Source organism: Drosophila ficusphila, unplaced genomic scaffold (assembly GCF_018152265.1).
Source record: "Drosophila ficusphila isolate 14025-0441.05 unplaced genomic scaffold, ASM1815226v1 contig_198, whole genome shotgun sequence".
In the NCBI taxonomy this organism is placed as follows: Eukaryota; Metazoa; Arthropoda; class Insecta; order Diptera; family Drosophilidae; genus Drosophila; species Drosophila ficusphila.
The window spans coordinates 318,481-339,183 of NW_025064092.1; the positions used below are offsets into that span (position 1 = coordinate 318,481).

The following is a 20,703-nucleotide window of genomic DNA, read 5'->3' on the forward strand; positions in this document are numbered from 1 at the left end:
AAATGGAAATGAATCGATAATTGTGTCTGTGTGAATCGAAATGAGTTTATCCAATAGCTCGCCCATCTTATCTGAGTGTCCAGCTTTGACACTTGCACTTGAAGACCAGATATCGATCCTTGGGGCCCCTCCCCTTTTTCAGGGTGGAAATCCAGGGGTGCGGGTGGAGACTCCGTCCCTGGTTAGTTGGCGCTTTTCCTCGGACGCTTTGTTTGCTCGCGTCTGCTGGCAAATTTATGCGGTCCAGGCTAATCCTCGTGGGGATTTGGGCTTAAAACGTTTTATTGTTGCCCCACGTAGGCGCAGACGGTGGGCGTGGTCGTCGTTGGCGGGGCAGGAGGGGGCGTGGCACACACGGCTGTCGACTGCAGATTTCCCAGTTGCCTTGTAAATTTATCGCATTAAAAAAGTGTGAATTTTCAACAACGTTGTTGGCGGCCGCTCCTTTGTCTTCGTTGTCTTCCTTTGGCATCCAGCTCTCCATCTTCGCCTTTTTAATTTCTTTTTCTCTCCCCTCTTCAGCTTCGGCTGTGCTTCCACCACCCACCACCGCCCACTCCCCTCCCTTTTTATCCCCACCACCCACTTCACCTTACAGCCGCCGCTTGACACTGTCATTATGTAAATTAAATTGTGGCGAATTATTGTTTTTATTCTTATTTTCGGTTTTGCCCATTTCCACCGCCCGCCTTCGTTTTTCTTCCTGTTTTTGTTTTCTCTTTTTTTCGCTGGTTTTCCCCCCTCATTTCCGTAATTTATGTATATGTTTATTTATTTTCCCTCCACTTTCATCTGCTGGTTGTCGCCGCTTTTGTTGTTCGAGTGTATAATTCATAATTTGCGGTTTGGTTCCTGTTGCCGCCTCTCATATCGCTGACAAAGCAATAAAAGTTTTCCCAGCAAGTTAACAAATCACCGGGGGGGGCGGAAGGCTGAGCGGGGGGCGTGGCACCTGTCACGGTGGGGGGGATTCCCCGAGATCGAGACTTAATCATGAGAAAGGGGAGCCACTAAAGTTGGATAATATATTCTCGTTTCTGATTGGCCTTGCATATCCTTAAGTTGGCGTTTGAGCGAAATATTAAGTGGGAAATATTAGGTTTCAAAACAAGTTTGCAAGACCTGAAAGAGGTATCAAATCAGTTTGAACAATATTTCCGCCAATTATGTTCAGAGAATTCCGTTTACCATTTAACAAAGTAAGGATTTAATTAGTTTCACCTCCAAATTTAAAGCTTGCATAATTTGTTGGCCTGCTAAGCAGTTGCAGCTCCTAACAATTTGTGTGTTCTCATATCTTTTCTATCGCCATTTTAGTTACTAAATAAGCCATAACTCTTGGCCAGTCGTCCGTCATGCTGCCATATTTGCCAATGTACTTGGGGATTGGGCTCTGGGCCAGAACTTGAGCAAACTGATGGGAACTGCCATCGATTCGTTTCAATTAGCAGCAATAGTTTAAGTAAACCTCCCTTCCTCTTCCGCCGGCGGCTTAGTGTCTCCTCCCCTCTCCTCTCCTCTCCTTTCGGCCAACTGGCTCCTTCTTCGTCTGTGCTCCTGACCATCAGCCATCAGCCATCAGCCATCAACCGCCCGACTGTTAATTAAGGCCCAAAGTAAGAGACAGGACACACATGCCGATGTTTGTCCAGCAAAGGGGAGAAATCACAGAGGGAAATTTGAATTTGCTCCTTTAACGCAGTGAACTAACGAAGTGCATTATATGGAGGAATCTTTTCAATTTTAAGGAAACGTAGAATCCAAGAGAACGGAAAAATGATTTAAGAGAGGGTGAAATGGAGAGGGTGGAAATGGCAATGAATAAAAGGGAACCTAAATTTAAATATTTAATCCGGTCTATAGATTGTATTACTTTTTTACAGGATTAAAGTTACTTGAGATTGTGTTAAGCTCTTTACACTTTAGTTTCAATTTAAAGCAATGCAACACCCTAAAATAAATAAATGTGAACACATTTAATATTTCTCTCTATGATAAAATAAACGAGAAATCAGTGCGAAAAATGCGAGATAAGCCCAAATATAGATATAATTTCGACGTTCAAGGGGAGAAAGAAGAAAAAAAAAGACAAAGCACCGAATGAAAAATCGTAAAATAATAAAAGGCGGATTTAATTTAATTTTATTTTTCAGACCCACCGACGATTGGGGAAGGAGGGAAATAACATCAACAACAAAGCGAATCGCATCATAATAAACGGCTTTTGATGGGCCTGGGAAATCAGGAGTCAGAATCCAGAATCCAGCGATGGAGCGGGGATGTGAAACATCAAAAAATCTGACCTCTCAGGAGGTCCTTGAAGGAAACGCGTTGCGTCCAGGACTCGGCACGTGATTGATGTGCTTTTATTGTGGCATCCATAATGGGCCAGCGAAAGATGTTCGCCAGATTTGCTGCTGCCACCGAAAAAAGGTGAGGCAATGCGGGTATATCCGTCTGAATAAAAGTCAAAAAATGTCGAAAGATATGCGCTTTTCAGCAGAGTGTCTGCAAGTCACAACTAGGAGTTGGACACCAAAATCCAGCACAAACACACAAAAAGCAAAGAGAGCTTGGCAAATGTAGAAACCACGAGGGGAACGGGCTGGAAAACCAGGAGAAGGAGAAGGAAAAGGAGAAGGCGTCGAAAAGCCAGAAGGAGAAGGCTTTCCTTTGTCTAGCTTTGTTTGCTTTCCCGGCTCGTGTTTGCCAGCGCCTGGCCACACCACAAATAGGACATGAAGGACACTTAAGGACATGTCGCAGACACTCGCAAAAATCTGGCATGGCCAACCTGGGCGGGCAAATCATAAAAATCAAAGGAGGCAAACAAGCGGCTCAAAAAATGCCAAGGAATATCGGAGCAGTCGGAGGAATTAACAACGCGTCAAATCAGGGACGGCTTAGAACAGTTTAATGCGAGCCCCCTTTTATGATGGACTTTTATTGCCGGCGTTTATGTTTCCCATCCGTTCCCCGTTCTCCGTTCCCCGTTCTCCGTTCCCCGTTCTCCGCACCCCGTTCTCCGTTCCCCGTTCCCCGTTCTCCGTTCCCCACTCGCACTCGAATTTCCCCCGCCGGGACATGAAATTATTTTGCATGTCGCGCGCCATAAAAACTCAACGGCTAGCAAATTTGGGATAAACCTTCTTCCAGTCGCCCCTCGTAATGTCCAGGATCACGGGCGTGGGCAAGAGCTATGAGCTTTTTCCCATAAAAACAAAAGCCAAGCCAGAACAAGAGCCATCTGCACCGAAATAGGCAGATTTGCCAGCCAAGTTGCGATACTTGGTTTTCTTAGGGGGAGGCGATCGTTTTCGAAAGCAATTCTGTAAGGCTTTCGAAATAGTTTGGTTTTATAAGTGTGATTGTATCCATATTAACAAGATTTATTTATATTTTATCCAATAAACTTTCCACTTGGCTTCCCATAAGTTTATAGACACCAAGGTGTTGTACAATAAAGGGGATACTTACTCGTGATCATGGTTGTGTTTGTAGGAGTCGCGGTAGCGCGTGCGCAGATTCCGTCGGCTTTCGCCGCTTTCATTCACGTGGTGGCTGTGCGAAAGTGCAGCTGGCAGGAGCAGGGCCATTTCTAAAAATAGGAAAAGAAAGTGCAGAAATGCAGTGTTATTTGGGGATATCTTCGGAAATGCGCGCAAAATCAATTTCCAGGTGAGAAATCCCAGGAGCTCAAGGTTGCGGTTGCCTTTTGTGGAGCCCTGCGTGTGTGTGACTGCCACAAAGCACGCATAGCCACCATAATTCGTTCCCCACTCACACCCCCACTCACACCCACACCCACACCCACACCCACAAAGCACATACACTCGGCGAAAGCGGAAGTATGCGTGTTGGAACGCCAGGGGCTTTTTGTTGTTTGCCTTGTTGGTTGCCCTTTTTCCGTTAGACGCGTTTTTTCTTCCCGCGCGAAATCAAAACATGCCATTAGCAGGCGACCAAATAAAAAGCCAAGCAAACAGCAAACAGCATGTGCTGTATCCACGTTCCTCCTCGTTTTCCCTCCTGTTCCCTTCGCTCTCTCTTTTTCCCCTTCCCCTCCCCTTTCTCACCATCTCATCCCCAATTCCCCCAACCGCAGATTGCATAGAAATGCGAGCCGCAGTGCCTCCTCCCTCCTCTCCTCTTCCCTTCTCCCTCCTCCCTCTTTCTTCTTCCCTCTTTCCTCTGCAGTCACGAAGGCAGCGACAACACGTCGGGATCCGCCAAAACTAACACCAAAAGCCAACACCAACACCTTGGATGACCCGACGTGCCGCGGGTGCGAAACGATGCCACATGCTTGATACACTCAGAGAAAATAGGATAGAGAGGTAATGAAGTTCGATACTGATTATTTTTCATTCTAAGTCAGAATACCAAAAAAATATACGAGAAACAAAAAATTGGTTAAGTATCAGGTATTTAATTTTGTAAGTTTATTTTGTGTTTATTAAATGTTCAAAACGGTACTTTTTGCCTAAACTAAAAAATTATTTTGTAAACTATTAAATGGTTAAATTTATTATTTTTGAATTTCTTTAATTGTTAATTCATATATCTGAAGCTGTAAAAAAAATTAACAAGTAACTTTTAGAGGTACTTTAAAAATTATTCCCTTTATTAAAATATGATAATGATTATATTGACTATAAATGTTTTAAGTTTACCCTTTTCGATTGTTTTAAGAACATAATATCAATTTACGGACCTAAAGTAAAATTTAGGAAAAAACAAACTGGGGTCTGGAATTTTCTCTCTGTGTCGTGCCCTTTGTGCTCTCCTTCGATTCGCCACTGTGTTTACCCGATATAATTTACGTGTGCGATTTGTTTGCTCAGCGACTCTTGAACCTTCATGGGACCCCATCGAACCGAACCCAGGAAGGAGTGCTCCTGGAAATCAGAGAATTAAAGGGGGAGGAGTACGCATTCAGTTCAGTGTCAGTCGTTTGTGATGAGTGTTGCTAGTCAGTAAATCCTCCATTCTAAGTTATTGTTTTCGTAACAACAGAAATCGACCGCCGATGGAACACCATCGATAACTGAATCCGCAATAGGACTCTGTGGTAGCCAAAAGGAGCGGAGTGATCCTGTTGAGCCATCAGTCGTACTTGGATATCCAGTTAAAAGTGTGAGTAATGAAAAAATTGTATTTTATATGACGAAGGTTTTGAACTGTACTTGCTTGAACGCTTTTATTACGCTAAGGTTTTTAAGAAAAAGATCAGGTGCTTAGAACCCAATGCAAATCAATTTGAAAGAACACTAAGATACAAATTTTTGTTTCAAACGATATTTGTTCAATTATAAGCATATTTTTTAAACTATATTTCATATATGTATTTGTATATTCTCTTCTTCTTCTTTTCAAGAACTAAATAAAAATGTTTAAAAATTGGTTATTCTTTTGATACCCGTAGAATTGAAGGGTATACTGTAACAGGATGCACCTGCTATCATGTACATGAAACGAGTGGATATAACCATGTCGGTCTGTTCGTCAATTTCTTTGCATAACAAATGTACGAACAACGTTAACTCAAAAGTTTTTCTCATTCGCTGTGCATTAGTTTCGTGATTTGAGAATAAAATTGTTATGGTAAACCAATATAGAAATATACTTTTGATTCTTAAGTTACTTTTGTGGGTTGAGTAGTGTGATTCCCTGAGATTAAGGTCAACATATAAACATCATATTTACTTGAACTGGTTACAGCTGAATAAGCCACACTAAGCCGTGTTTAGACAGACATTGTTTTTTAAGGATAGCAGACATTGTTCTTTATGATCCATTGTCCGACTCCATGTTGGGTCCGCCGGGCAGTTCCTGCGGGACTGCGAGCGGTACAACTGGACCGCTCGCTCCCGAAAAGTGCTATAATGTCATGGACGTTTCGTGGCATTGAATAACCGGTGGAGCGGTGGAGATTTTGGAATAAACATGGTGGTGTCCTTGTTTCAAAAAAACCCTCACCTTGTGTGTTGTGTGTGTTTTTTTTTGTGTGTGTGTTTGTGTGTTATTTTCAGGGCCCGTCCATATGCGTTGCATAATTTTAGGCACCGTCGCAACTTATGCAAATTTAACGAGCCAAGTGCTAAGCGCTCGAGGGGAAAGGGAAAGGTCAAGGACAAGGAGAAAGGGAAAAGGCAAAAGGGAAAAGGGGAAGAGGAAAGAGGAAAGCGGGCCCCCATTTGCATAATCAAATGCCATATTGTCGCCCCGCCCCCCGTCAAGGTCCTTCCGCCCAGATTTCGCCTTGGGCATATCCACTCGCCGGGAAACTTTGCCAACTGAGTTGCCGCGCTGGCAAACTGGAAAAGTTGGGGCTCAGGCTCTCAGGTTTTTAGGTTCGGCCGAGAGCTCCTAAGCCCGACATCAGGTGCTGCTGCACTCGAGCGGATCAATAGTTTAGACCGGGCTAAACTCAGTTTCAGTCGATTAGTGATGCAAAAGTGTACACAAATATGGCCAAGAGTGGGAAACTTGAAAGCTGTTTTTTATAGCAATACTTTCTTATAAACTACGCTTATATATTTAGAGGCTATTGGCCAGATGTTTAGTAAATTACATCTAGCCCAGTTGAAAGATTTTACACAGAATTGGATTGGTCTAAAAAAAAATTTAAGAAATGGATTATTTCGATTATTATTTAGTCAGTTTCCATATTTGAATGCAAAGCAATTTAATTACTATTGTATTCGTAAGTTACGAGTCTTCTAATACTGGTCATTATTTGACAGGTACGGTTACCTCGAAAATCAGTTTCAAAAATGTGGGCTTACATTTCAATGACTCCAGGAATCAAAAATTATTTTATTATTTTAATAGATTTTGGAAAAATGGTTTTACTTGGTTAATTTATTGGCTAAAAATTGTTATCTCTCGAATTGCATTTATGCTATTGTTAATTAATAAATTCAATAGATCTGAAAGTGTATTTCGGATGTGGTTTTAGTCCGAAAGGGGTTGCGAATTTTGGTGTGTGTGAATAAACCACAATTTAAACCACAAAACAACAGATGAACAGTTAAAAAACATATATTCTTGTTTTCGATTTTTTGCCCTTTAAATAATGTTTTAAATCCAAATAAATGAAAATCAAAAAGGATAGAAGTTTTAGTACGTGTTTTCCCCCATAAAAAGGTTCAATGCAGCTTTATAAAGACTGTGTTCTTCTGTCCCGAAATATGTAGGGAATTCCGGTGCCTGCCACTGATTAGCCCCTCCAAAAATGATGGGGTGGCGCCTCGTCGCGGATCGCTCACCTCGGACGACGACCAATTTGGGGGACAAGCAGCGGAGATGACATTCACACTCACAGCCGCCAGTTAATTGGAATTTAGCACATGCCAAGGGTGTGTGAGTGTGGCTGCAAACGTGTGTGTGTGTGTGTGTGGGAGAGAGTGGGTGGGTGTTAAGCAATTATTTTTACAACGTTAATGAGCACAGCGAATTATTTTGGATGGGAAATGGGGCTCGAATTTCGGTTCGGGGCTGTGGGTTTTTCGGTTTTTGGGTTTTGGGGGCTTGAAAGGCCAAAGTGAGTGCCAAAAGTACGTGCACGTGTGGCAAATGTCACGCGACAAACCCGAAAAAAGAGGAAAAGAATCCAAGCAGCCAACCGAAAATTTCCCGAAAATTGTGTGCAACTTGAGGTTGAGTTTGTGAATTATGTAGATGGCAATTACCTCGAGATTTTTTGTTTTCCTTTCAAGGGGAAGAAGGGGAAGGGGTTTCGGATCTTGCATGTTTGATGGTTTTCGGGGGAGAACTCTTATTTGCCATCACCATTTCCTTAACTTTTGTCGCTTCCCTGTTGCCATTTACCTGTCTTTACCTTTAACCTGCTTGTCTTCCGGCCACGCCCCCTCCGCCTTTGTTTTCCGCAGTTATTGCCCACGAGTGTGTATCCCCCAACCAACCTCCAAAAGACACCCACACACACTCACACACTCAAGCGAAGAGCAGCTTGTTTGTTAGCAATTAAGTTGGAATTAGAACATTTTTAATAGCATACTTAAGGGCGCACCACACTGACATATTCTACTTCCGTTTCCTGTGGCCGGGAAGGAAATTGAATTTGTCTCGCCTCGAGTTGCAAAAGGTGCGCTTTGTGGCACGTGATGTTGCTCACTTCCTCATTGTCTTTGCTTATGGATATAAATATAAATAGTTGAGAGGATCTATCTGTTTTTATAATTTACAAGAAACACTTTTGTTGTAAAACTATTAAAACTCAGAGAACTTGGAGAAATCTTAACATTTAATAATAGTCTTTTTTGCTGAATTTGGGGTTGGTTAAGTTAAGTGGCAAAACTACAAATAAACTGTTAAAACTCACCAAAATAAACAGAAAAAGAATCGATTAGTTTATTTGATGGCTTTGAAACATTTCAAGTATTTGAAACCAAATTGAAAACCATGCCATTTGTATCAGTTTTTGTCCTGGATCAGTAATACATTTCGTTGTGCCTGGGAATTTTTAAGCCATAAGAAGTGTTTGCCGAGGTAGCAAAACCACAGGTCGTTTGATTTTTGGTCCAATACGTGTTTGCGACCACGGCTTAAATCGCCAGTCATTTTGGGGGAGACAAGGCGACTGCCTGGCAGTATTTGTATCCGCAACTGTTTCTGCTTCTGTTTCTCTTTCGGAGGTCCTGCGGCGCTTGTCTCCCGGCTACTTGCAACACAAACCCAACCGCACATCCGCCCACTCACGGGAGGCAAAGGGGGGCGTGGCCTGCGGTGGAGTGGGAGGTGCTAAAAACAATAAACAGCTTAAGCGCATTATGAGCGTTAAGCACACACATACACACATCAAACCATACACAAAAACACACACACACATGGACAGGCGAACACACACACATACACCACACATACACCGCACACACACCCACATGAAGTCGAGCAAGCGCCTTAATTAACATTTCCTCCCAGAAAGCCAGGACACCGCAAATGTATCTGTGCGCAAGGATATACATAATTGCAGACCAATTATGGAACAGTTTGTGGAGCGGGGGAGGGGGTGGGGAGGGTTATCTTGTCGGCCGATTTGGGTTATTTGTGGGAACATTAACCCCACTTCAGTCGCCTGTCACCACCCATTTTTATAATCCATCGCAAACATTAAAACCATTCGGCATTTTGTTTAAACAAAGCGCTGTTTCCATTGAATTCACCCAAAATAATATCTCGCATTTTCCGCGTAAAACGATTATAAATTTGTTTTTAATAATTTTTGTTTCAATTGGAGCGGGATAATTTCGACAACTAATTTCGGCTTCCACGGTTCGTGGCATTCAATTTGGACTAAAAACTTCCGATTGCACACAAATTATTATAAAATTCCTTCAATTAATTCCGAATTTGCATGCGTCCCGTTGCGATGCCAAATGTAATTAAATACGTTATTATATATTATGTCGGATTTGGGTTTAAAAACAACATCGAATTTAATGAACAGCTAATATGCTCAAACTCGTTGGGCGTGAATTCGCTTGGGGAGTTGACCAAAAAATAATATGGGCAAGGCATTGGGCTTTGGAACAGTCGTAGCTCGTGGGGAAAAATGGTATATTGTATTTGAAGTAAGGTATGTAACTGGTCCAAGAAAGAGTTTTCACGGCTGAATGGGGTAATTGGGTGATAGTGCACATTTCTTTTCAATCAGGATCAATAGAATTCTGCTTACTTTATTATAAACAGAAGATATAATAGATTGTTTACTGCGTGGTAACTGAAAGTGCTGAAACCCCTTTAACGATTTCCATTTTAAATATATTTGTTTCCAGCACTAAATATACTTTTCTTATTTACTTAATTGTATTAAACATTTATTTGTTAATATTTTTCATAATGAGAAGCTGTATATTTAGTTTTATAAAAAAAAAAAAACTATTTTGGCTTCCAATATTTTCTTTCTCATCAATTTTTGAAGTATACTTTGAAATAGATTATTATTTCCTTTTTTATTGTTTATTAAATGTTAAACAGTTAAATATTCAATAAACATAATTAATTGATTTCATCCAAAAACAAAATAGTTTTCAATTAATTTCAAACTTTCTAAGTACGTAGTTCAAAGGATGTTTCTATGATGCTTGTAAGATAATTTTCCATTAAATATTTTTATTTCTATATTTGTACTAACTAACCAACACTGTTGCCTATCGCTCCAATTAAAAAGGCTTTCCCATCGAATCGGAGGCATTCATCTGTGCGTTTGGCAGCTCCATTCTTCTGGTTCTGCGTGCGGTTGAATAATATTTTAATGGCAGCAATCAAAGTTTTAATTAAACGCTTAAAGAGTTGTAGTTGAGCGGCAAACACACATGTGTGTGCCGAGCACAAAAAATGGCAACCAGAAGGCAAAACTAAATCCAAACAAGAGTGCCTGCAAAAGTGGGCGAAAGGGGAGTATCAAGGAGGAAGAAGAAAAAGGGGGAAGGGGGAGGGAAAGGGGGAGGGGAAGTGGGAGGGCACGTCCAAGGCTAATGGAGCGCAGGCGACCCAAAACATAAACAAAAACTTTCGCAGCGATATTTTAATAGTTTTCCCGCCCGTCCACTGCCACTCCCCCTTCCCCTTCCCCTCCTCCTCCCACAACCCCCTCCCCCCATCCCCCACCCCCTTTGTCTGTGTTTTTAAGCCGGCGGTGACACTTAGCCAAATATAATACGGCTTTTATGTCAGCCACTTGCAGAAAATTGCTTCGGATCGTGGGAAGGGGATGGAAAGTGAGGGGAATGTGGCATTTTTGCGCCGCCACTTTTTCCACTTATTCCCCCTCCCCCATCCCCGCTCTACACTCTCAGCTGATTCTACTTTCTTTCACGTACTATGGCTTTCTTGTTTGGAGTTTGGCAGATCCGTTTTTGCTTTGGCTTTTGGCTCTGCGGAAGAGAGTGCACAGGGAGAAAATCTGCTTACTTATAAGCTTCCTAATTAATTGCATATTTGGTTTGCAAAGTTCTGTGAAGATCAATATCAATCAGGATTTAAGTTGCAAACTATTTGGAAATATTTCGAGACTAGTTTGTGTTACGAATTGAACTAAATACTTATTTTATTTATTTAAGAATTCATATTCTTACATTTACATATTTATAAATATTTTAGAAAAATACAGAAAATGGTGTAGTTGTTAGAATTGAATATGAAATCTTTGAAATAAATTGTATCAACTTTTACAGCTTAAGTATTAGGTACATCATCTACTCTCGTTCTAAAATAACAATAGCTGCAAAGTAATGAATGTTAAAAGACCTTAAATAAATGCAAGTCTTTAAGCAGAGGATTCAACATATTGCCATGCCTTGATTGTGCCAAACTGAGCTGGCTATCCGGCACTAATGTCCATTGTGATTCCGCCCCGTGTGCATGCAAAAGGCAATTTAGAAAGGTTTCAACCAGAGACTAGAAACTAGAGACAGAGACCGCCCACAAAACCATAGCAAAAACAATGGACGGCGGAGTGCACCGCTGTCAGTCTACTTAGTCTGGTTTAGGTGCAAAAGCAAAAGCAAATGAAAAGCAAGAGCTCTCTGCCCCGAATCCTTGTTTGGCGTGCCACGTCGTGTCGGGACAAAAGATATCCTGCCACCGCTGCAAGGAGGCGGGAAAGCGGGTCAAGGGTTGCGGAATGATCAAATCAGCGTGTTTATGACGTCCACAGTTCGAAGGACGAAGGACGAAAGATGCAGGATGAGGGAGGAGCGAAGAGAGATTAGACGCGTGGCTTAATTCCATTTTAACCAGATTGTTGCAAAGGCAACGTCAAAACTTATTTGCAAAGCTATGTATTTAAGAAAATGTATCTAAGCCAGTTGGATTACTGCATCAAGGCTTAAATATTTCATATATTTCTATGAAGCTGAATGTTCAGAAATCTATGAAATATTATTTCATACGAGTTACCAGTTTATTGGTGAGTGTAATCATATAAGTTTCGAACTGAGATGCAGCTTAAGTTTTTAGTTTTCTTGTTCACTTATTAATTAATTTACTCATTCTTAATAACTTCTTTTAAGAGATAGTGCACTTTTTATTGTTATTTGTTCTTTGAAAGCATTTAGATCTTTAACAAGATGGAGGAAAATATAAAAGGGTTTTATAAGTGCATTACTCATACGTACTGTTGTCGCTCATCATGTATTTTATTTACGAGCACTTGATGCTGACATTTTTAATGCGTCTGTCTGCTATTTTATTTATATTGTGAAACACATCTCGTAAACTCTCATTCGCTGAACATAAAAGAGGAACTCTGCTAATGCCACAGAGCAGGATTATTTGAACAGGAATATAAAAGATGCCACACGGACTGTCTTGTGTTCATCTTTTTAAGCCAACCAAGAAATATTTTTAAATCGATTTCAGTAAAATTTTCGGAACTAAAAGAAGTGTTAATCCGTAGGAAATCATAACAAGAATATTTATTTTGGTTAGAATCAGGAATCAGTAAAATATTGTAACTTTGTTTAGAGACGGCACTTTCGATTAGGCATCATTGTTTACGAATTCCCTCTCATTTTTAGCACATAAAATTCTCCCTGAAGGTACTTCTGATTAAGGATAGAGTACTGCCACTCACCTCGCAGGATCTTCTTGTCGTGGTGACCGTGGCATCTATATCCTTGGCAGCTGCGCTTCTGCTGCAAAGTGGGGCAGTGCTTGCCTCCATTTTGGGCAGCCTGCAGCACTTGGCGATTCCGCGTCATCATTCCGGTGCCGCAGCTCTTGTCGCAATCGCTCCAGGCCCCCCAATCGCCCACCTGGCAGTCCAGCACTGAAATCGCAAAGATAAGGTGGTTAAATACAGGTTTATGGACATTGAAACAAATTTCTAGTGGCAATCTTACAGCTATTATAACACATTTAAAATTAAATGTGAAAAATTAAAGTTTCTCGAAAGAAACACTTGAACAATCAAGGCTAAGATTAACAAATGTATAAAACAAATTAAGCTTTGCTTGATATTTCTTAACTATTCTGTACTATAAAAAAGACTTTTTCACAAAACCTTTTCGTGGACAAAGTATAAATTCCTCCCAAGAACCAATAAAGCAGGAAGGCGGCTTTTTGTGTTAACTTGGCCCAAGCCGACAATAGATAAGGACGCTGGCAAATTGCATTTGACACGCCGGCCACTAAACGCACTCGCCGGCCGCTCAAGTTTTTTAATTAAAAACGCTGCAGCAGGGAAAATTAATTAAAATCCATACGCCTTGATTGCGCTCCTCACTGCCCAAAGCCAAAGCCTTGGCTTTGTGCCTCTGAATTGGCCTCCGGTTCGCTGCTGTTGTTGGTGTTAATCAAACCCCCGAGTTCCAGTTCCTAGTCCCCATTCCCCAGATTCCATTCCCCAGATCCCAGATCCCATTCCCCAATTCCATTCCACAAAACCGAGGCGCTAATGAAGCCGCAGGAAGCTCTCCACAAACGAATTGAAATTCGCAACGGCTGCTTGTTCAGCTGTTGCATTGGGCAAAAAAAATCGTTATGGTAAACAATTCAGAGCAGGTCAAGCTCCATTCTGAAATACTCGCACACTTTCGCTGCAGAACAATAATTAATTACATTTGAATACGACTGTGTGTAAATAGGCAAATTCCAACCTGGAACTTGTGCATACATTATGCAGCGGCCTCATCTACGCTCCAAATGTACAAATATCCAGCAAAGAAGTGTCTTCTGCATTTGCTAATTGATTCGAAATGCGAAATGCGAAAACGAATCGTGTGCTCAAGGCAAACATGTATTTAATTATTGATTTGTCAGTTACAAGAGCACAATTGCACACGATGCATTTCACCGATTTATTTGCAGACTCTGCTCAACAAAGGGAATTTGCATTTTTAATTATTTTGTCAAGGCATTTTGTCCTTATTATTTCAGCGAGCAATAATGGCTGAAGGAATTTGACGATTCGGGAATTTGTTTTTTATTCAAACTTGTTTGTAAGTTTTTCATAAAAATCAAATACTGCCTAAACAAATTATTTCTCTTCCGTTAATAAATCTGCTTATTCATTTTTTGAGCACAATATTCAAGGAATGCTATTTTCATCCGATATTTATTAACTTATTGACCTTTGAACTGTTTATAATGATGGTTAGTCAATCGGGAATGTGAAAATTAAGATACCATAATTACCATATTCAATAATATTTCTTAATTCTAGAACGACTCTGTGTTAAAGTCGGAATAAGACATTGAAATTTGTAAAATAAAATAAAGAAATAGAAGAAGTATGGTCTTCTCCTAAACTTTCAAATTTTCTTTGGCAATTATGAAATTATCTTTGGATAGCGGGCTTTCCCAAAGACGAACTGATTGTACCGATCGCTAGACCGTCGGCCATATCCGGTGGGGAATTTCGCGCAGTGCAGAAAGGCAATTTATATTTTCATTTTTACATCGACTCCCGGCTGTCGTTGGCGCCCCTTCGCCATTGGCTTTTTATTGTGGCCGCGTGGAATTAGGAAAAGGAGGAAAAAGGAGGAAAACGGCGAGGAAAAGACGGCAAAGGATGAAGGCGACGTTGGCGCGAACAAAGCGCCAGGATAATGGAACTAAGTGCAGGAGCTGCCGCCGCTGGCTGGGGGAGGAATAAAACTAAAGTAGTTAAAATTATGATTGCATTGGCTCCAGCTCCACAGCTTCACAGCTCCTTCGCTCTCCCCTTTTTCCCACTTTCCCCGCTTTTCACACCATTTTCCCGCTTTTCCCCAATGGTTTCGCTGGGCGTTTAGCATATTGTGCGGAGCCCATGAATGCGAATGCAGGCGAAGTTTCAAGGGATAAAGGAGTTCCGACCACGCAGCCAGTGCAGCCAGGTCAGCTCTTAATCCGTAAATGTTTGCTTTTTCTCCCAAGAATTTGGCTTTTTTTGCAGAAGTTCACTGGGCTGGGTAGCGGATAAGCCCTGACTTTTTAAAATATATATGACTAGCCAACACAAGAAATGCCTAGTTCTGAAATAGTTGTCAATGTGTGTGTTGATCTATACAAATTTTTAAAATAGAAGTAGGTACGTAAACAGTTCCATACAGTTTATTTACTTTCTGAATTAAAATATAAGTTCTTTTATACAAAAGTGGCCATGAAAGGGTTTTAGGTATATATATAATATATATATTTTGATTTCCATGTATTCAAATACAAATATATGAGCTTATAAAGATATTAAGTGCTCTAGCAAACTTCTGTATTCAATTATAATTTGCTGGGTATAAATATTATCGTTGAACTCAAATTTTAGACTGTTGCAGCTGATAACCGATTGTAAAATTGGGAATTAGTATATTTAAAAATATGAAATTTTCGTATATCCACTATAGGGATAGGGATTAGCTGCTGAAGCTCATCTCTCCCGCCAAAATGAGCAGCTGTGTGGCGAGGCGAGGCTGACTTGGCTCGGAGTTCGGTGCTTGTTGTGGCAATAAATGGCATTATGCTGCTTAGCAATCATGCCACTTGATTGTTGTGGCGCTGCGACAGGGAGCTGAAAATTAGACGGCCAGCAAAAGGAGGAGCCGTGTTGCACGAGGTCCATTGCCTTCAGCTGCCAGCTGCCAGGATCTGGTTGCAACTGCAGCCTGCTCAGCTCTTAATACCTTCCTCCTGTCGTCTGCCGCCTTTTGCCTTCCACTTGCCACTCGCCACTCGCCACTTGCCACTTGGCTGCCATTTGGCCGCCCTCGCGAATTTGCCTGCCTCGCTGACCGGACTGGAAGTGATAATGAATACGGCCACGGATCCAAATGCGACTGCGACTGCAACTGCAACTGCGACTGCGAATGACGATGGCAGCTGCTCTTGATGGCCGGCGCCCTTTTCAGCGGGGCGTTAATGGTCGCCACTCTGATTTCATTTGCCGCCAGCGGTCATTTCAGTCAACATTTTCGCAGCGACGCTCTGGCACCAGATAACTGGCCAAGAAAAACCTCTTGCCTTCTGCCGACTTACTCTAGATTGTCTGTGAATAAAAGTTCGCTGATGAACTTCTTTCACTGGGTAATGTTTGCTTAGAAAGGTAGAAGACAGTAGTAACTAACACAGAGAAAATTGCAATCTGAATTCTGAGGTTGAAGTTTATAAGAGCTCAAGAAAAAAAAACAATTGAAAAAGTTAATAGAATAGAATAGAGTAGCCAGTATTAATTATTTATTTCATATTACTTTAAATAATAAAAAAAATCACATTTGACTGCCTTTTATTTGACTTGGGAGCAAGTTACAAATATTTGCAGGACATTAACAAATCGATTATGCCAATATCAGTGAAAAGATTTCAATGAGGAACAAGCTAATTGTGGACGTTACTTAATTATCCTAAAGATTTAAGCTGTTAAAAGTGGCGAATATTAATTTTGTAACTCATTTATTTATTGAGGCAGTATTAAGTTGATTGACGTTGATTGACATAACTAATTACAAACTTTAATTTTTATTAATTTGCAATTAAACTAAAAATAATAGCAGAAAACTTTCAAATTTTGTTTACTTTGTCAAATAATAAAAACATATTTTTAATTGTTCATAAGAGTAGTTCGGATTTGAGCAAATTGTTTGATGTACTAGCGATCAAACTGCTCTGTAGTTTTTTTTTTAAATGTTGGAAAACGTGCACAATTTGTTGGTAACGATTTAATGGCTTAATCCGAGCTCAGCTGCTGCCAAAGCGAATTGTCGAATTCAGGCGGTGCGTGGGGAGCGGGAGTCCTGCGGCAAGGACACAAATATTCCAGAATCGCAGCAGCTGCACTCGACTTGAGCACTTGTCAGTGCGATGTCGTCGTTGCCATTATTGCTGACTCCTGGTGTTGCTGATGTTGCTGTTGCTGGTGTTGCTGGTGTTGCTGGTGTTGCTGGTGTTGCTGTTGCTGTTGCTGTTGCTAGTGTTGCTGATGTTGCCTCCGTGCCGCAGGCGTTGCTGCGGGACTGCATTTCCTTGGGGCTCAAGTGGGCAACATAACTCACTGTCGCCGCTGTGGGAGTGGGATTGGACTGGCGAGTGGAACTGGGAGTGAGACTGGGGATGGGGAGGGGTCTTGGAGCGACGGGGATCCCCAGCTGACCAGCGACCCCCGAGGGGACAGCCAACACTCCCGGGGCAACGGAGAAGCGAACAAACAAACAAACTGCCAGCGATGCGACGGAGGCAGCGAAGGCAACTGGAAAATGTTTTGGGCCACGAACTGGGCCAGCAAGCTGGCCAAAACAGCACAGCACATCGGGCCATGGTTATTTGTGGTCAGCGAAGTAAGACAAATGGCGTCAAATGCTGCTGCCATTGTGCAAAGTGCACTTGCAGAAGGTTAGGATGCCAAAGTGTCCACAAAATGTGGGTAATATCAAGTGAATATAAAGAAACGAATACAGTTTTCGGAAAAGTAACACAATGATTTTATAAGCCAAGCCCAAGCTATTTAATATATATACAGTGTATAGTTTATTGACTTAATATACCACAAGTAAATTAGTTGAAAAGGCTTTGCACACATTAATTTGTGTTGTTCACTAAACAAAATTTAAGCAAAGGAGAGCTAACAAAATGATTTGAATATAACATTAGCTGTTTATTTTTTTGTTTGTTAAACAAAGCAAAACAGCATCAAATAAAATAAAATAAGAAGGGCATTTTTGAAAGGCTCTTGTACTTTGAGCCATCATTTGGTTCTATTTCGGGATTCATTTGATCCCAAGAATCGTTTGATACTTGAGACCCACAAGTGGTTATCCACTTGTGGCCAACGAAGTGTTTGAGCCCAAAATCGCTTTGAATGCTGCAAACTGATACTTTTTCGGGTGTATTATTTATTTAAACTGATTTTAGCTGCGCAATCGTTTTGTAAGTGTGAAGCTTACTGGCCTTCTTTGTCTCGCTTTTTGGCACTGTCGGCCATTTTGCTCGCTTGTCTGTGTTTGTTTTTGAATGTGTGCCGGTGTGTGTGTTTGTGTGTGTGTTTGTGTGTGTGTATGTGTTGGCCCGGTCAAGTCGAGTCGAGAAACAATTGCTTTTGACAAACTCAAGAGCCGCAGATAAGCGAATAGAATGGAGTCTGGAATGCGGCAACAGCTGGAGCCTTTGCTCTTCACCAGATTCGAATTACGTAACAGAGCGGCAGCTGCTACAAGCACCCCCTTCCCCTTCCCCCTTCCCCTCCCCTTCCCCCTTCCCCTCCCCCTTCCCCTCCCCCTTCCCCTCCCCCTTCCCCTCCCCCTTCCCCACCCCCTTCTTCAGTTGGGAGTCCCTTGCCACATAATCGGCTTGCGCTGCATTATCGTTATTGCCCAGCATTCTGCATAAGTCGGGGCAATTCGCACGACATCGCCTGACAGCTAATCCCGAATCCCGGAGAACAAAGCGGCCAAAGCGGCAGAACGGGTAACAAGTAACAGTAAAAGTAACAGTAAAAGTAACACTAACGGTAACAGAAACAGAAGCAGAAGCAGAAGCAGTTGCCGGGCAAAGTTTCTGTTTCTGGCCAAAAAGACAGGCGGTTTGCGTTTGTCGTAGCCAAAAGGCAAAGTTTGCCGCCAGCATATTTCAATAGCCGATATTGCCCTCGAAACCGCACTCAGATAGGAAAGGGGGAAACGAAGAAGGGGTTGGGAAATAGTACAAGTTCTTGGTTACTAAGGTGGGGCACTAACTTTACACGAGGTACATCAATGGTCTCAATAAATATACCCATTTTGGGGTTAAAAATATATAACTATACTTCCATTTAATGCTAGATAAATTTGATGCATAAAATGTTTGAAAGGCATTAGGATCATGGATTAATAGTTTTAAAGAATGCGAATATCAGTAAACAAATTTATAAATAAAAACTTGTTTTGCAAAAAGGAGATATTGCTTAAAGGGCATTTATACAATACCTACATATTAATCAAGATGTACCTCAAATGTATTAAGTAAGTGTATTCAAAATAATAAAAAAATAATAACAAATATAATGAAAATCCTTGCGAACATTTCGCTGATGGATTTCTATTTCATATTTGAGCAGTAAATGCACCTAAGGGTACCCACTAAATTTTCATTGTTTTTAATATTGTATTCATTTTTAAGGCAAAACTAAGATATTTTAGCTTTCTTCTTGCCTTGAGCTTGCTTTGAAATATAATTTGTTAAATGTTTTAATTTTATTTATTTAATTTCGTAAGTAGGTCAGGACAGGGTATCCCTTTATTCAAAAGTTGTGACTAAGTGTCGTATCGAAGGTCCTTTGCCACCAGTTTGTGCTGCTGCATCAGTTGGAACATCGAGTGTTGTGTTGTCATAACAATAACCGAAACTTGTTCCAAACACTTTGGCTTTGTGAAGTTCATCGGCAGCAAGTCGAGCAGTCCCAGTTGGTGTCCTTGTATGGTCCACCTCCCCCTTGCCCTCCCCCTTTTACCACCCCCCTTAACCCCATTTGCCATTGAGGAATTGAGTAACTTTGCGGCACGTGCCGCGTTGCCAAACTTCAGCCAAATATTTGCCGCCAGCCGAAGGGCAATTCCTCATCCGCCGTTCGATTGTTTTTTAATTGTTGGGCAATAAATTCGCCCAGCTAAATTCAATTGCGAATTACGAATTACAATTGCTGTTTTGGCCAGCGATTTGGCATTCAAGATTGCAATTATACGCACCCCCGAGCCCATTTGGCCAGGCCGTTACACACTCGTCGTGTGGCATCCACAAAAATATTGTAATTAATATATGTACTATACTCGTATATATATGCACATGCGACGGTTTGGGCAGTTGCCAATTTTCCGAAAATTGGCCTCGTGTGCCAGCAATTCACGCAACAAATGGGAATACTATACTATATGTATGGTATGTGTATGGCTTTTGGGGGCAGTCGACCGACGTCGTGTTTTATTTGTTTATGTGCAGTTCAGTTTTTAACAATGTGGCAAATATTGGCGTGCCACCTCGATGAATTGCCACTTTGCCAGCTAAGCAATTGGCATGGTCCCAACAACTGGGTTAAACGGAAACCCAAAAGCCTTTTTGTTATGCTGGTTTTCGAAATGAAACAAAACACATTCGCCATTCTGCATTCAACAACACGCGACACATCGCTCAATAATCTTTACATTTTCCAACAGTCCAACTGAATTTAAAACTAAAGCTGTTTGCGTTAAAGCCATTCGTCAAATGCTGGTTTTTAAATTTAAGGACACGCTTTTTATCTTAAAAACAAGAGCCATCCATCAGAAAGGAAAGCAAAGTTCTCTTTTTGTTCGTGCAAGCGCATAACAAAATGTAATAAAATAACTCAAACCTTGCACACATGGACCAAACATTTAGAAAAATAGAAGATACTTGGCTTATGGCCCATCAATTAAAAAGAGATATTAAGTGTTTTCCTGGAAATTCAGTTATTAATTGCCTGACAAAATGTTAGTATGTTTATTAATAATATGGCGATGATCTATTTAATTGTTACCCGCTTTTTGCAATGTTAGAAATTCACAAAATGCATTTATTTTTTCCATTTAGGGCATTGAAGCAAACTCTTTCCAAACCGATAAATTCAATTGGGGTTGTCGCTGGGGAAGGCCCCTCTTTTTCGCTCAGTGCAGGGCGGTCCACCTGAGCGATGGGCGCTCCGCCCGAGGAAGCAATGCCTGAATGCCTGAAATGCGGCTCTGCGGCGGGAAGAAATATGAAATTAAATTTGCGGAAACT

At 41.3% G+C, this 20,703-nt stretch overlaps 1 protein-coding gene across 1 annotated transcript in view; it reads right to left on the bottom strand.

Moving 5' to 3' along the window:
* The window catches only part of LOC108091233, a 101,746-nt gene that overhangs the window by 11,892 nt on the left and 69,151 nt on the right, over positions 1-20,703 (bottom strand). The window contains 2 exon segments of the mRNA XM_017190340.2: positions 3,478-3,598; positions 12,602-12,796. Coding sequence (XP_017045829.2) covers positions 3,478-3,598; positions 12,602-12,796 — 316 coding nt within the window.